The sequence below is a fragment of the Antechinus flavipes genome, chromosome 2, assembly GCF_016432865.1.
Source record: "Antechinus flavipes isolate AdamAnt ecotype Samford, QLD, Australia chromosome 2, AdamAnt_v2, whole genome shotgun sequence".
Taxonomy (NCBI): Eukaryota; Metazoa; Chordata; class Mammalia; order Dasyuromorphia; family Dasyuridae; genus Antechinus; species Antechinus flavipes.
In genome coordinates, this window is record NC_067399.1 from 529,860,290 (window position 1) to 529,878,037 (window position 17,748).

A 17,748-nucleotide genomic window follows, 5' to 3' on the forward strand; every position below is an offset into this window, starting at 1 on the left:
TTATGGGGATTTATTTTGTATCCTGCTACTTTGCTAAAATTATGAATTATTTCTAATAGCTTTTTAGTAGAATCTCTGGGGTTCTCTAGGTATACTATCATATCATCTGCAAAGAGTGATAGTTTGGTTTCCTCATTGCCTACTCTAATTCCTTTAATCTCTTTCTCTACTCTTATTGCAGAGGCTAGTGTTTCTAATACAATATTGAATAATAATGGTGATAGTGGGCAACCTTGCTTCACTCCAGATCTTACTGGGAAAGGTTCCAGTTTTTCCCCATTGCATATGATCCTTACTGAAGGTTTTAAGTATATGCTCCTGACTATTTTAAGGAAAAGTCCTTTTATTCCTATGCTCTCAAGTGTTTTTATTAGGAATGGCTGTGGGATTTTATCAAATGCTTTTTCTGCATCTATTGAGATGATCATATGGTTTTTGTTTGGTTGGTTATTGATATAGTCAATTATGTTAATAGTTTTCCTAATATTGAACCAGCCCTGCATTCTTGGTATAAATCCTACTTGGTCATAGTGTATTATCCTGGGGATGATTTTCTGTAGTCTTTTTGCTAATATTTTATTTAAGATTTTAGCATCAATATTCATTAGGGAGATTGGTCTATAATTTTCTTTCTCTGTTTTCAGCCTACCTGGTTTAGGTATCAGTACCATGTCTGTGTCATAAAAGGAGTTTGGTAGGACTCCTTCAATCCCTACTTTTTCAAATAGTTTATTTAGCATTGGAGTTAATTGATCTTTAAATGTTTGATAGAATTCAGATGTAAATCCATCTGGTCCTGGGGATTTTTTCTTAGGGAGTTGATTGATAGTTTGTTCTATTTCTTTTTCTGAGATGGGAGCGTTTAGGATATTTACTTCCTCCTCTGTTAGTTTAGGCAAGCTATATTTTTGGAGGTATTCTTCTATTTCATTTAAGTTGTCGAATTTATTGGTGTAAAGTTGGGCAAAGTAGCTCCTAATTATTGCTCTAATTTCCTCTTCGTTAGTGGTGAGTTCTCCCTTTTCATTTTTAAGACTAACAATTTGATTTTCCTCTTTCCTTTTTTTAATCAGATTTACTAAGGGTTTGTCTATTTTGTTGGTTTTTTCATAGAACCAACTCTTAGTTTTATTAATTAATTCAATAGTTTTTTTACTTTCAATTTTATTGATCTCTCCTTTTATTTTTAGAATTTCAAGTTTAGTGTTTGACTGGGGGTTTTTAATTTGTTCCTTTTCTAGCATTTTTAGTTGCAAGCCCAATTCATTGACCTTCTCTTTCTCTATTTTATACAAATAGGCCTCTAGAGATATGAGATTTCCCCTTATTACCGCTTTGGCTGCATCCCATACATTTTGGTATGATATCTCATTATTATCGTTTTCTTGGATGAAGTTATTAATTATGTCTATAATTTGCTGTTTCACCCAATCATTCTTTAGTATGAGATTATTTAGTTTCCAATTATTTTTTGGTCTACTTTCCCCTGGCTTTTTATTGAATGTAATTTTCAATGCATCGTGGTCTGAAAAGGATGCATTCACTATTTCTGCCTTACTGCATTTGAGTTTGAGGTTTTTATGTCCTAATATATGGTCAATTTTTGTATAAGTTCCATGAACTGCTGAAAAGAAGGTGTATTCCTTTCTGTCCCCATTACATTTTCTCCAGAGATCTATCATATCTAATTTTTCTAGTATTCTATTTATCTCTTTGACTTCTTTCTTGTTTATTTTGTGGTTTGAAGCTTATACTAGTTTGGAAAGACTCATCATTAACTTGTCTGCAGGGTGCTGAATTCTTTAGTCAGACAAAGTCATTGAAAGATGATAATCTTTAGATTATGGTAGATTTAGATTTAGATTTAGGTAGAAAGAGCACCCACAATCACAAAATTCTAGATCTATGAAGTAAGTTTGGAGTTGATTTTAAAAATTTGTTAATTAATAAATTTTCTTAAGCCATACATTGTCTTACCCTACAGTGAATCGAGAATATATAAATAAAAATATGATATAAGAATGTATAAACTAAAATCTCTCATTTTTGCCCCACCAGATAGCTATAAAATAATATCACCAAATTAAAATAATTTTCAAAAAGAAAATTCCAGGTTGTCTTGTCTTTAAGGCAGGAGTTCGTGTGTGTATAAAACAAGAAAGAGAGAAGGGAGGGGAAAAATATTCATTTAGTGTCTCCTATGTTCCACACACTGTGCTAAGCACTTTGTAAATAGTAATTCACTTTATCCTCATAGAAACCTAAGAGGTAAATGCTATTATTATCCCCATTTTATAGGTGAGGAAACTGAGGCAGACAGATTAAGTGACTTGCCTATGTTTATGATCCCCTTTGATGGTCTAGTGAAGCTTTTGGAACCCTTTTCAGAGTAACGGTTTTAGGTACATGAATAAAATGCATATTACAAAGGAAATCAGTTTTATTGAAATAAAGTTCACAGGACCCAGGTTAAGAACTCTTGTTTCAAGGACTAGGACATCAAATGGCCTTTTGAAGTAATCCACTATCACGTTCTCCTCAGTTTACAAATCCATACTTTAAAAACATTTCCCAAACCTATTCATTAGCACCTCTGGGGCATGAAAGATAGGACAGCCACAGAAGCAGCTGTATAAACAGAATGTGTTTAGCCAATTCTCCCACACGTTGTTTTGAGCTGGTAAGCAATTCTTTTTCTCTACATATAGATAGTAACTGAGAAGAATGCAGTGGGAAAGACCCAGATGGCATAAGGGCTTGCCCTTACAGGATCTTAAAGATGAAGGAGTGTTTTATGCTTATAACTTAATTTTTAACATGCACTACCAGACCAATTTAAACTACCTTTAGCTGCTTAGTGTTATTTTCCAACTGTCCCTCATGAGACACATTTTTCAAAGCACCTATTGGTCTTCTTAGGAGTCAGCATTTCTAAAAGTACTTTCTAGCTTCAAACTCTGGGATATATTTACTGCTGTTTTCACCTGGAAAGATCTGATGAATGCAGAAAGTTTACTCTAACTTCCTAAAGAGAGATCTTGAGTCTCTCCTGAACAAAACCAGCCTTTGCTTTTTAATTACACCAAAGGTTTAGAGAAGAGTCAAGTAGGATTAAAACAAAGATGACTGTCTAAGAAAACTAAGAAATCACAGAAGTGACATCTTAATAATATGCTTCTTAATGTTATCTCCCAGCACTTAGACAGCAAATCTTATTTTTCATTTGCTTCAACAAATATCAATATAACAAAACCCTCCAATTTGAGATTGACCGCCAAATCTATATAGATATGTAGAAACCTTAAAGTGGTACAGAAAAGTAAGTCAAGCCATATGGGTCTTGGGTTCTTTGTAAAATAAGAGAATTTGACAGAACCAAGGTCTGTCCCTAAAATTCTGTGAGCTTAGGAGGAAGAATGAAGAAGAAGAGAATTAAATTTATAGAATGAAGAAGACGAGAATTAAATTTACATATATATATATGTGTGTGTATATATATATATATATATATAGTGGTACTTGTGGGAGGCCTGCTGGATTTGGAGTGAGAGACGGATATGGGTTCGTCTTGCCTCTAATATGCCAACTGTGTAGTATAGGGAAATTCAATGAACTTCTCTTGACCTCAGTTTTCTCATCTGTAAAATGACAAGATTAGATTAGATGACCTCAATTCCAATATTCTAATCTATAATCCTATAACTTTGAGATGGAGCCAACTAATTCAGTGCTCCCTTGAGAATGACTATTGACACATTTCTTCATCATTTACCTTATTTCTTTCAAAAGAAAAGCTCATAAAATTAATTCCTATGCTAATGTGAGTTAGGAATCCAAGACTATCTTTTGAATCACAGAAAGAAGTAATATTGCTACCTACCTGTATTTCTCTACTCTACCTCTTGTAATCCTCCCTTCCCCCCATTTCTTTTGAGGAGTGAGGTTCATGCTTTTTTCTTTCTATAGCAGAGTGAAAGCATCAGGCAAGAATGCTTCCATCTTATCTTGTCTTCACCTCTGAATGTCTCATAAAACACCCATCCTGTATAGCAAGAAGTGACTCCTATTTTCTAAGGTGAATGGCTTTACCCATTACTTTATACTGGAGTTTTTGCCTGTAAATATTTAGTGATCTGTAAGTTTCATTCTGGCTGTAAATCTATGATACTCTAAACTTTGCTGTCTTTAAACCATTATTTTGAATCCCTCTTTTTTTGTATGAGGAAATTGAGGCAAAGAGAAATTTTTGGATCTCCTCAATATCAAATCTGAGACAGTATTTGAACTCCAATTTTCTAGATTTATCTATTACTTAGCTCCTATGCCAAGCTAATTTTTAAAAAGCAAAAATAAATAGCACTTTTCATTTGACCCTATTGCTCTTTTTAGTTACCATCCTATTTCTCTCCTTTATGTAACTACCAAATTTCTCAAATGAACAAGCAGTGTGCAGTATAGTTTCCACTTTTCTTGCTATTCTATATTCCACTGAAACCACATCCTTTAAAAAAAAAAAACCTTTTCAGATTTCTTTTAAATTTTTATTTATTTAATATTTTCTCCAGTTACATTGAAAAATTTTTTTGTTTACATTCCCTTCTTTATCCTCACAATTAAGAAACTACATGTGAAGTTATGTAAAACATTTTATAAAAGTCAAATTGTGAAAGAAAATCTAGATTTCCCACTTAATGAAAATAAAAAAATCTTCAAGAAAAATTAAGTTAGAAAGAGAGAATGCTTCAATCTATATTCAGACACAATCAGTTTCTTCTCTGAATATGGATAGGATTTTTTCGTTATAAATCCTTCAGAGCAGTTCCAGATGACTACACTACTGAGAATAGCAAAGCCATTATAGCTAGTCATCCCAGAACATTGATATTAATTTGTATATAGTACAGCTTGAGTTCATGGAGGACTTTCCAGGTGATATCACATTCTTGAAGTCACTGGTGATTTCATCCATGAATCTAATTGATCTTTCCTCATTTTTCTTAACTTGTTTGTAATATCAAAACTACCGACCAACTCATTTTTCCTTTCCATCAATTTGCTCCTGTCATCATTTTACTTATCATCATCATGGATCACAATAATTATGTATTGATTATCTGCTATGTTTAGGTGCTAGGGAGAATATAATAAAGTAAGGCAGGGTCTTTTCCCCTCAGAAAGCTTATAGTATAATTTGGGAGATAGCCATAAATACCAAGTAATCTTATGATAAAGTGTCAAATGAATAGTACAAGTATGCTATAGTTCTTTTGGGAGCCAGGCCCGATGCAGGCTGATTCAGTGGTATACATTCAGGTTCAGGAAAGGAATGAAACAAAATCCTTATTGACCATCCAACACTTAACAAAAAAAGTTACACCTAACAATAACATGGAATAGATATTTAGTAAGGTTGCAGTAATAGGATATATGTAGTCCCCCTTTTCTGTTTATCAAAACACTTGTTTAGAAGGATAATTGTCCTGTGTCAATGAAATGTCAAATCTTAACTTCTCTTGGGTTCACCCTTGTGTGACTTAGGTGACTGGAAAATCAAGTCAATGACTGGAGCAGAGCATTAGTTCCTTTGACCAATCTAGTCTCAGAAACAATTTTCCTGCCTTTTATGAGGAAAATTAACCCAGCTACATGGTAGAAACTGAAGTAGATCAAAGGAGGGAACCATTATTGTGAGCTAGAATTCTTGGGGAAGACTTTTAAAAGGAGATGGTTAGATTTAGAAAGATGGGCAGGACTCAGATAATGAGAAGGGAGAACATTTTAAGCAAGTTATTTAAGAGTAAGGACATAGAAAAAGAAAGTTTAGGTATTTTGACTGCTTTAGAGTGTTCAGAAAGAACACTAAGAAGAGCAGTGAGAAATACGTTGGGGTTAGATTGTGAAGAAACTTTTTAATTTCATGTTGGAGATTTTGTACTTTAGAATGGGGAACTATTGAATGGTTCTGAACAGAGGAAGTAACCAGTATAAAGCAGTCTTAAATTTTTTTTTTTTCAAATAGCATAACATCTTCCTTCTCTCAATCCTACATACTCTCCCCTTCTATGTAAAGGAAAAATAGCATGTCTCATCATAAGTCCTCTAGAATTATAGTTTGTCATTACATTACTCAGAGTTCCAAAATCTTTAAGGTTGTTCATCATTACACTATTGTTGTCATTGTGCAAATTGCTGTCCTGGTTCTGTTCAGTTCATTCTGTATCAGTTTGTGTAAGTCTTTCCTGGTTTCTCTGAAACCATTCCCTTCATCATTTCTTATAGCACAATATATTCCATCATATTTATATGCTGTAACTTGTTTAGTCATTTCTCAATTGATGAGTATCCCCTCATTTTCTAATTCTTTGCCATGGCAAGAAAAACTGTGAAATAATCGTCTTTTAAGTGTTATATAAGATAGAACGTCTTTTTCTTTAGTTTCCACAATATTATGTCAAAAAAACTCAATAATTGGTATGGATCTCTGAGTCCATCACATTTGACTTTTTAGATTATGAGTTCCTATCTTTTGCTTTTTGTACCCCTAGTGGTTAGCACAATGCTTAGCATATAGGAGATACTTAATATCAATTAACTAACTAATTCAACCTTTTCCTGAATAGGAATACCTTCAAATAATTTTCCCTGTAATTATCCATCTACCTTCTGCTCAAAGACTTGTAGTGAATGGAAATTCCCCATCTCCCATGGCAGCCTGTTCCATTTTCAGATAGCTTTAGCTACTATGTCTTTTCTTTCATTCAGCTGAACATGTTTCTCTATTGCATCAATTCATTGCTTCTACTTCTGCCCTTTGGGGGCCAAATGAATTCTCTTTTTACATAAAAGTCTTACAGCTACTTAAAAAATAGTTGTCATGGCCCTCCCAGGTATTTTCCAGGTTAAATACTCGCAGTTCATTTAACTCTTCCTGGAATGTCATGCTTTGATTACATCTCAGCTTGTTAATGCCTGAAATGTGGCACTAACTCTAGATGTATGGGGTTTGACCAGAGCAGAGTACAACCAGTCTTTAGCTTCTCTCATTCTGCATCCTAAGATCATGTAAATTTTTTGAGGATTCTTCTGTCATACATTATTGCCTCTCAATGAGCAAACAGCCTATTAAAATTCCCAATTTTTTCACATGAATTGTTGCTTAGTGAGATTACCCTATATGTATACTTGTGAAGTTGATTTTTTTGAACCCAGATATTTTAGAATCCAGGTCTTTACATTCTTCTCTATTTAGTTTTCTCTTGTTAGCTTTGGTCAACTCTTCTAGACTGATTGTGACTGTCATATTAGCTTCAGAGATTCGAGTCATTTTCATATTTAATAAGCATGTCATCTATACATCCTACTCCTCTGAAATTTCCTTCTAATGGTTTCTTCTTTCTGTATAGAGTATTTTTTTTTGCTTGATTCATGTTCTTCCTATATATTTTTCTCCTATATAATACATTTCCTATATATTCTCTCATCCATTTAGATGATTTTAACTATTAAGCTCTATTTGAATGACTTCTAAATCTTATCTTGGTATTTTTTCAGTTCTGAATTTTCAATTGCCTATTGGATATCTCTACTTTAAAGACTTGTCATTACTCCAAAGGTAGCATTTTTAAAATGGTACCATTGATTTCTTTTTATCCTTTGGCTCCTCATCTTCTCTTCCATATCTAAAAATACAAATACTGAAACTTAGGTGACATTTTTTGATTTTTTCCTCAAATTCTTAAGATTTTTCTTTCAAAATCTTTGTCATATCCATTTTTCCATCCCTTCCTTTTTTCCATTTGTTCATATTGTCATTATCCTAAATTAACTCATGCCTAGTTTAATATAAAATGTCCCCAAAAGTCTTATTTCAGTTTTAAGCATTAAGACATTAATTTTTGGAATATAGAAGGTCAATTAAACTTTTCTGTTTACTGCTATCATCATTTAGTAGCAAATGTTCTCTGAGATATGGCTAACATACAAAACTTAGCAATCCTAATAAAATTTATGAACTTTTTTAAATAGCTGATTGAGACCATAGGATAGAGTCATAAGATATTGATATTCTTCTAATTTATGCCTCACTTCAAGTCTGATAATAAGGTATAATATAATTTGTTTAGGGTACACAGTCCTTGGAGTCTCAGATCATCTTGTGGAAGCTGTTGCATCAAATATCACTCTAAAACTTTCCCCCTTTTTTGCAAGAAAGTTCTCACCTCTGTTATGTCATTGATGTTTCACTAATTTTTTATTCTTCCCCTAGGGATTTGGAGCAATGATTAGAAGACCATACCCAGTTTGGGTCTCTTCCTCTGATACTTCTAAGCTGTGTGACCCTGAGCAAGTCACATTGCTAAAAATACTTGCTTTCCAGGGTGGTTGTTGTAAGGATAAAATGAATGAAATAATTTTTTGAGGCACTAAATAAATGATAGCTAGTAGGAGGAGGAGGAGGAGGAAGAGGAAAAGGAGGAGAGGAAAAAAAAAAAAAAAGATGGTAGATATTATTTACCCTTCCAAATAAGGACAAAATGAGGGGGAAATGGCGAAGAGTCTGATTCATTCCATTCCTCATTTTTCTCAATTTATCAGATTTTGTCTTGTGGTCTGACTGGAATCTGATTAACTTTCAGAAATCCAGAGCTCATTACTTCACAGAAATGATTATTATAACCATTTAGATAAGGGATTCAGGTAATGCAATTTTAGCAACTGGCAAAACCAAAGAGTCATTAAGTTTACATGTAGCCTGAATTTCTGACTAATTTCAATTCTCCATCACTGATCTCCAGACACTGCTGTCTGTACAGATACATGAAATGGTAATGCTTTTGCTTTAGTGTTTCACTTATTGGGATATACTACATCTATAAAGCGGTTCAGCTGTCAATTCCTTGGGACTATAATAGATCACTGGGACACTGTCCTACCTTTAAAATGAACATGTTAGGTCTGCCCTTAAAGCTAATCAGTTTAATTTTGGAAATATTTAAGCCTTGTTCACTTAGTACTAAGAGCCAAGTAGGATTTTTAGATTTTATTTTTATTTTTTCCTAAAAAGAAAAAAATGGCCTAAGCACTCCAAGTCAATGTATCTATGCTTTTTTCTAGTTTCATAACCCTTATTTTAACCTTCCATTCTCATCTGTTTGGGAATGGAAGTTCACAAATTCAAAATTAATCTGAAAAAAGACTCATTTTTGCAAATTGAGGCTAAAACACATTGTCATTGTTTGCAAAAGTCTGAGGCTGCTGAAGTTTCATAGAAAAGGCATGAGGAGTTTAAAAACAAAACAAAACAAAACAAAACAAAAAAACTACCTCAACCATGTATAAATGTTTGAAAATGTAGTAATGTTGCCAAAGTTTGTTAAAAAGTCATGAAATTCTAACCTTGTGTTTTCAGACACAATTCAATTCTGTCCAATTCTTCTCCCCCCATCTTGAAGCCTGTCTCAGTGTGGGAGGATGGAAAAAAGAGATAGAATAGAATTTGATGAAGTCCATAAGAGTTTTTTCCATAAGGAAAAAAAATTAGCTCTTTATGTCTGTCAGTTCTTTTCATCTTTCAGTACTCAGTTTAGTTATCATCTTCTCTGTGAAGACTTCTCTTATTTCCCCTAGTTGTTATTTTCCTTGTCTCAAATTACCTTATATACTTAACCTGTGTGGATGTGTAGTCTATAACATGTTTTCAGCAGAACCTTGTTCAAGAGAAGCAGGAATATCATGAGAAATGTTTTTGTGTAGAAAACGTGTTTGGTCATTTAGCAAGAAGGGGAGAAAGAGTTCATATACTGCCCTCCCTTATAGAATCTAAATGGTCTATAAACATCAGGAAGTATCCAAGAGATAGAAAGGAAGGTTTCTCCCATATGAAATCACTCCTCTCACCCCCACCCAGCTACATCAGATTTATTGGAGAACATGTACAAGAGTCATATAGGATAAGGTTGTAATCTTCACCATTTGCAGAAATATCCATATGGACAAGATCACTGATCACTTGGCTATATATACCCTTCCCTTAATCCATCTTAATTCTTCTCCCATTAGAATGTAAGCTTCTTGAGGTCAGATACTTTGTATATTTAGTGTTTAAAAGAGAATTTTGTATATAGTACACAATTGAGAAATGTTTCTAATAGCTTTTTAGTAGAATCTCTGGGGTTCTCTAAGTATACCATCATATCATCTGCAAAGAGTGATAATTTGGTCTTCTCATTACCTACTCTAATTCCTTTAATCTCTTTCTCAACTCATTATCAAAGCTAGCATCTAATACAATATTGAATAATAATGGTGATAGTGGGCAACCTTGTTTCACTCCTGATCTTATTGGGAATGGTTCCAGTTTATCCCCATTACATATGATGCTTACTGATGGTTTTAAATAGATGCTCCTGACTATTTTAAGGAAAAATCCATTTATTCCTATACTCTCAAGTGTTTCTAATAGGAATGGATGTTGGATTTTATCAAATGCTTTTTCTGCATCTATTGAGATGATTATATGGTTTTTGTTAATTTAATTATTGATGTAGTCAATTATGCTAATAGTCATGATTGAGAAATGTTGCATTAAAAATGTTTTGAATTGTGCAGCTTTCCAGGTGTAATTAAGTAAACATCTAAATCAAATGGTTTTTTGGGAGTGTTATTAGCTTTTTTATTTTATTCTATTTTATTGTTAAAAGTTTTCATGTCATCCAAAGAGTTTACACAAACAATTCGTGTGGGAATTAGTCCCTATTGCAACAATTTTTTCCTTGCAAATAGGTATTTCTGCCAGAGGTCAAGTTAATAAAAAAGTCTTAGGATTTCAGATAAAGCTGTTTAGTTATGAACAAGGTAAAAATTTCCTCATTTATTAAATGGGAACGATAATTCATAGATATAGAGTTGGGAAGGATTTCAGAGGCCATTTAATCCAACTTCACCATTTTATAGGTGAAGAAATGTAATTGAAAGAGAAATTGAAACTCACACAAATATTACGTATTAAAGGTAGATTCTGAACCTGGGTCTTCTGACTCTACAGGCAGGACTCCTACCACTGTGATGCCTTTTCTGCCTACTTTACACACTTGTGAGAAGAGTACTTGATAAACCTTAAAAAGCCAAACATTTGAATTATTTTCATGCTATGTATTTGCAGAAATATTTCTTGATCATTTTTGCAGATATGATTCATAATAATTTTGTAATGATGTGATCAATATCAATCATATGTATGACTGAAATGAAGAAGATGAGTGATTTTGAGAGAATATCTCATAAATAGTTAGAACTGTAGATCATGCTGTGTATCCTAAGTTAAGGTAGATCTAGCTGTCCTAATTTCATGAATATCTGTTTCTGTATTATATATAATAATAATAATAATGATTTTATCCAAAAAAGCAGTTTAATATATACAGAAAGACATTATTAGTACAAATGGCTTTCCCCCCCTTAAATAATAATTTATTTTTCCAATTTACATTTAAAGATAGTTTTCAACATTCATTTTTGTAAAATTTTGAATTGTAAAAATTTCTCCCTCCTTTCCTTCTCTTTGCTTTGCCCTCTCCAAGACAACAAGCAATCTGGTATAGGTCATATGTGTAAAATCACTTTAAATATTAATAGTTGTGAAAGAAGAATCAGAACAAAAGGGAAGAACCATGAGAAAGAAAAAGCAAGCAAACAAAAAAGGTGAAAATAGTATGCTTCAATAAACATTCAATAAACACTCTCTCTGGATGTGGATGGCATTTTCCATTCCAACTCTATCAGATCTTGCTGATCTATATTGCTGAGAAGAGCTAAGTCTATCAGAATTGATCATCACATAATCTTGTTGTCACTATCTATAATGTTCTCCTGGTTCTGCTCATTTCACTTAACATCAGTTTATTTAAGTCTTCCCAGGTTTCCCTATAATCTGCTTGTTCATCATTTCTTATAGAATAATAATATTCCATTACATTCATATATCACAATTTATCCAGCCATTCCCCAATTGATGGGCATCCACTCAATCTGCAGTTTTTTTGCCACTACAAAAAGAGCTGCTACAAGCCCTGTTTGTAGTGGCTAGAAACTGGAAAATGAATGGATGCCCATCAATTGGAGAATGGCTGGGTAAATTGTGGTATATGAATGTTATGGAATATTATTGCTCTGTAAGGAATGACCAGCAGGATGAATACAGAGAGGCTTGGAGAGACCTACACGGACTGATGCTAAGTGAGATGAGCAGAACCAGGAGATCATTATACACTTTGACAACGATACTGTATGAGGATGTATTCTGATGGAAGTGGATTTCTCTGACAAAGAGACTTAACTGAGTTTCATTGGATAAATGATGGACAGAAACAGCTACACCCAAAGAAGGAACACTGGGAAATGAATGTGAACTATTTGATTTTTGATTTTCTTCCTGAGTTATTTTTACCTTCTGAATCCAATTCTCCCCATGCAGCGGGAGAACTGTTTGGTTCTGCAAACATATATTGTATCTAGGATATACTGCAACATATTTAACATATATAGGACTGCTTGCCATCTTGGGGGGGGAGAGGGAGGGAGGGGAAAAAACGAAACATAAGTGATTGCAAGGGATAATGCTGTGTAAAAATTATCCTGGCATGGATTCTGTCAATACAAAGTTATTATTAAATAAAATTAAATTTTCAAAAAAAAAAAAAAAAGAGCTGCTACAAACATTTTATACAAATGGTTTTTACTAACAAAGACATATTTTAATTGTCATGGAATGAATTCTGTTATAATTTAAGCAAACTACACATGCAATTTCTCAATTGAACTGATAACTGGTTGAAATAATTTAAAGATAGAAAACAACAAACTCTTTAGTAGAGTTCATTTTAGAAAGCTAAAGCTAAACAGCCAGAGTAATAAACTTGTTACATAAATGTACAACACAGTATATTACTTCTGCCCCTATACCCTGTGATCCAGTGAAACTTTCACACAGGACATTTCATCCCTATCTCTGTGACTTTGCAATTCCTGTACTTGAAATATATTCTTTTCATCACCACAGAGTTCCTCTCTTTCTTCAAGACACAGCTCAAGTATCAATTTATACAGCATCTTTGATGATCTACCTCCTCCTGAACCATTAGTGCTCTTTCCAAAATTACTTTATATTTAATTTACATATATAATTTATATTTTTACATGAACTTAGGCTCTCAGTTACCTCAATCATTAATTGTTTATTGATTGATTAAGTAAAAGGAAGTAATGGATGGGAGAAACAATCCTTTCCGCCCGCACCTCAGCCAACTGAATGTTCATGTTCAGGAAGAGCATTTCAGTTTCCCAGCATCCAGAAAAGTTTTAACAATCCTCTACTACATCCTTTTCACAGAATGTTGCAGTCCTGGCCCATTGGAATAGTACTTCACAGCCAGCTCAATTAGGAACAGAAAACCAGGTGAAGGCCCTAACAGAAGAAAATGAGAAACTACAGGAAAAGATCAGAGAACTAGAACAAAGCATGATGCAACTTCAGACACAGGTTGATGACATGAAATTAGATGAAGTCAAAATGAAGGAAAAACTAAAGAAATGTGAGGTAAGAATCAATGGAGCAAGCTGTGGTTTAATAACATCTGTTCTTTATTTCTTTTCCCTCTGTGTATGGGGGAGGGAAATGTTTTGAGGTGGGAAGGGATTTAGAATCATAATTTAAGTGTAAAGTAATGTCAGACTCCTTTGTGCAACCAGAATCATATTTAGTCCTGTGTGGAACTGTGTAAATGTGAGAGCAGCTCATAAAGAGGTGTGGGAACAGTGTTGATATAGGCTCTCTGCGTGTATGATACACAGATGCATATTCATGGTAAAATTTCACTTATGAAGAGGTCTTCAAGCAGCCTCAGCTTCCTGGATCAGAGCCAAGAACCAGAAGTAAAAAGAATTTTGAGCCAGTGCAGTGCCTATCATGAAGTCTGTGTCCTAATATTTATATGCTTCAATTTAAAGGAATGAACCTTTAGGTTTTCTTACTCTATTTGAAAGATACAATACAAAGGAATCTTGGCTATATCTCATTTGCCAATACTTAGAAGTTTGAAAAAGCAAATATTCATAAGAATATACTATTGAGATATATTATTGGAGATTCTGGAGCAGGGAGAGAAAGAGCCTGGACACTGGTAATGTTAATCATTAGAGAAGGAGTGAGAAAAACTAAATAAAATATACATATAATTGATATAATAACAGCATTACCTACAAATGGATATTCCCATTTATGACCCTGAATAGTCAATTAAAGATTAAATGTTCCATTTCTCAATGCTATTGGCTTAAATAATTTTGCTTTATGTGCATCCATCTAGATTGACAGAATTAAATAGAAGAATTCCTGCTATTTATTGGGGGTCCATCTTGGACCTGTGACAAGCTCTTTGTTTTTTCTCCTGTTTTCTACTACTCTTGATGCTTACTTGACCCTACAATGGCAACTTCATTGGCACAGTTTTATTTGTTTTCAGTATTGTTTCCCCCCCTCCTTTTTTTTTTTTATTGTAGGGAGAAAAGCAGCAATTGGAAGAAGCCCTTTTATGTGCCAGAGACCAAGAAAAGGAAATGCTGTCAGCAAAAAAGGTTCTAGAGAGTCAACTTGAGGACATTCAGGTAAAAATTAGGGGTATAATTTTATTCTCTTTCCAGTGAAATCCCAAATAAATTTTGGCTAAAGAATGTAAAGAAATTGTTTCATCTTTCCTCCTTCTCTCACTGAAAGGATCCCTTCCATCCTTCTGCTATAATGTCATGACAACTTTTGATCATTTTTCTGGCTGTTCTCATGAAGTGTCATTTAGAAGTCAGATCCTTAGAAACTTGACAGTTTCTAGTAGGTGAAATGGGAATTTTGTGAAAAAGTTTACATAATCATTTCTCCAAATCTGTCATGTTAGTCTTTTAAAATAAATCTGTACTATACTAGAAGCTTATAAAATCAGTAATCATAAAGGTATTAATTGAAACTAAGCAGTTGCTGACACCCAAAGTAGCAGATTAGAATGTTTAGTTGGTAGATCAGAAAACATGGTTTGAAGGGTACTTTCTAAAGATAGAATTTTGTGTAATGACCTCTGATTAATCTATTTGTGTTTTATGATATCCTTCCTAGCCAGGTCCATGATTTTTAAAGAAATAACATTTGAAATTACCCCTAGGTAGGTGTTCTTTATACCAGAAAGTCAATGTTTTGGAGAAATGTAGAGAAGAAAGAGTTGTTGAATTTTTCCACTTGTGAAAAATAAAACTTCAGGCACATGAAAGTGCTAAGTGGTGAGAAAGATTCAGAGACCAATTTAAAAATGACTATTTGTAGCTAGAAAAGACTAAGCATACAGTGTTTCTTCTCACACTCTAAGCACAAATTCAGAGAGTCTGGAAATCAGCAGCTTTATTTGTTTTTTTTTTGTTTTTTTTTTGTTTTTTGTTGTTGTTGTTTTTAGCCTGACCCTGTAGTTCAAGAAGTATTTTTTAAGTGCCCATCTTGTACAAGGCATTGTACTGCACTCTGAGTATAGAAAGATAAAAACTAGGACGCATTTCAACTGAAGAAGTTTGTATTTTACTGACAGAATATGGCAGAAAGCCAGATAAATATAGGAGAAATTAGGGAATGAAGGTAGGAAAGGCGAGGTGACAACAATATTGAAGATGAAGAACATATTTCAGGCATAGGAAATGATCTGGGTTACTACATTAAAGTAAGAGATGACTTGTCAAGTTTGGGGAACAACTAATAACCCAGTTTTGCTAAAAACAGTTTGAAGGGGAGTAATGTGAAATAAATTTGTCGAGGCCACCCTTGGCCAGATTATGAAGTACTTTCAATAACAGAATAAAGAATTTCTATTTTGGAACTAAGTAGGAAGTAGAGAAATGACATGAATAAGTTATTTTGTGTGTGTGTGTGTGTGTGTGTGTGTGTGTGTGTGTGTGTGTGTGTAGATATAAGTAAAATCTACCTACTTACCTATTTTTGTCTCATGGTAACCATCTCTAGGATGGAGTGAGGAAAAGAAAAAAAAAGAATTTACATGATACTTTTGTTTCATATTTGAAAGGCATAGCATATTTTGTATAGCATTTCACATGCAATCATCTTTTTCATGTACTATGTCTTAGAAATGCTTGTTTTATTCCATAACTTATGAATAAAATAAATTTTAAAATGATATTATCAGGCCTGTACTTCAGGAAAATTATTTTGAAATCTGTGTGCAAGATAACTTGGAGAAGGGAGAGACTGTAGGCAGAAAGGTCAATTAAGAAATTAATATAATAATTTTAGGTGATAGGTAATAAGGCCTGAATTCAGGTAGTGACTCTGAATAGAGGGATAAATATCTGAAATATTGTGAAGATGAAGTCAGTGGGGCTTGGTAATTGCATATTGGGAATTAGGATGTAGAGTTTTGAATCTTGCAGACTAATGGTGGTATCCTCAGTAGAAATGGGGAATCTTAGAGGAGAAATAATTTTAGAGGAAGATGATAAATTTTAAACCTGTTTATTTTTTTTAGTGTGGGAGGTGTAGACAATGATGTAAGATTTTCCAGCAGACAGTTAATTATTAATGTGGAATTAAGAACACAGAGAGAGTAAGGCTACAAAAATATATTTGGAACTCATCCTTGTAGAGCAGAGGTTCTTAACCTAAGGTCCATGGATCCCTCCAGTAGATCAGTGAATAAATTTTCTTATCCATGAACTTGGATAGGAAAACCATTACATTTTTATTTTCACTGGTGTCTAAAATTTACTATTTCTTTCAGTTATTTTCTTTTAATCTTCGAAGAAGTCTATAGGCTTATAAAGTTATCCATGATGCAAAAGGGGGGAAAAAAGAAAAGAAAAAGATTAGACTCTTTGATGTAAAGAAACATTTGGGAACAGATGAGATTACCAAGAAAAAAGAATATTTAGAGAAAGAACAGAAAGGGGGCTTAGGACTGAACTTTGGAGTGTAGGATGAATACACTCCAAAGTTCAGTCCTAAGCCCCCTTTCTGTTCTTTCTCCATATAATCAAAGGCTGGAGATAGATGATGACAATTCAAAGGGGATTGGGAAGGTATAATCAGAAAGGTAGTGGAACTAGGAGAAAGCAATATCACAGAAGCCAAGAGGAGTTGGGGAGAGATAGACAATCCAGAGTGGGAAAGAGTCTATTGACAATGGCAAAAGCTGCAGAAGGGTCAAGAAAGATTAACATCGACAAAAGGACATTGAATTTAGAAGAATCTTTTAAGAGAATAGTTTGAAAGTTAGAGAGGTCGGAGACAACCATCAAAGATCTGGGAAGTGACTGGGTGGTATTCATTCTAGGTGGTTAGCAGTGAAAAGGGGAAGAGAGGAAGAACAGTAGCTTGAAGGAAAGACAGGATTAATTGAAGGCTTTCAAGGTTAGGGGAGACCTGAGCAAGTTACAGCAGCTCAGGGAAAAGCTAGTAAATAGGAAGAGGCTGAGAAGAAAAGGGAAATAGAGGGAAGGAATAGATGAGAAAAGATGTAAAAGGATTAATCTTGACAAGAAGATAGGTCACTCCATCCTTTGACACTGGAGTAGAGGATAGGATGGGTGGAAAGGACAAGGAAATTTTGAATTGATTAAGTATATCTTGATTCTCAAGTTGCCCCAATCTTCCTGACTTTGCTTTATTTTTTAATATTGAAATCTTCCATGAATCTTTATCAATGAATG

At 33.7% G+C, this 17,748-nt stretch overlaps 1 protein-coding gene across 1 annotated transcript in view; it reads left to right on the forward strand.

The window, feature by feature from the left end:
* The window catches only part of CGNL1 (cingulin like 1), a 207,026-nt gene that overhangs the window by 151,275 nt on the left and 38,003 nt on the right, over positions 1-17,748 (forward strand). The window contains exons 9-10 of the mRNA XM_051980721.1: positions 13,388-13,594; positions 14,557-14,661. Coding sequence (XP_051836681.1) covers positions 13,388-13,594; positions 14,557-14,661 — 312 coding nt within the window. The remainder of the gene's footprint in view (positions 1-13,387; positions 13,595-14,556; positions 14,662-17,748) is intronic.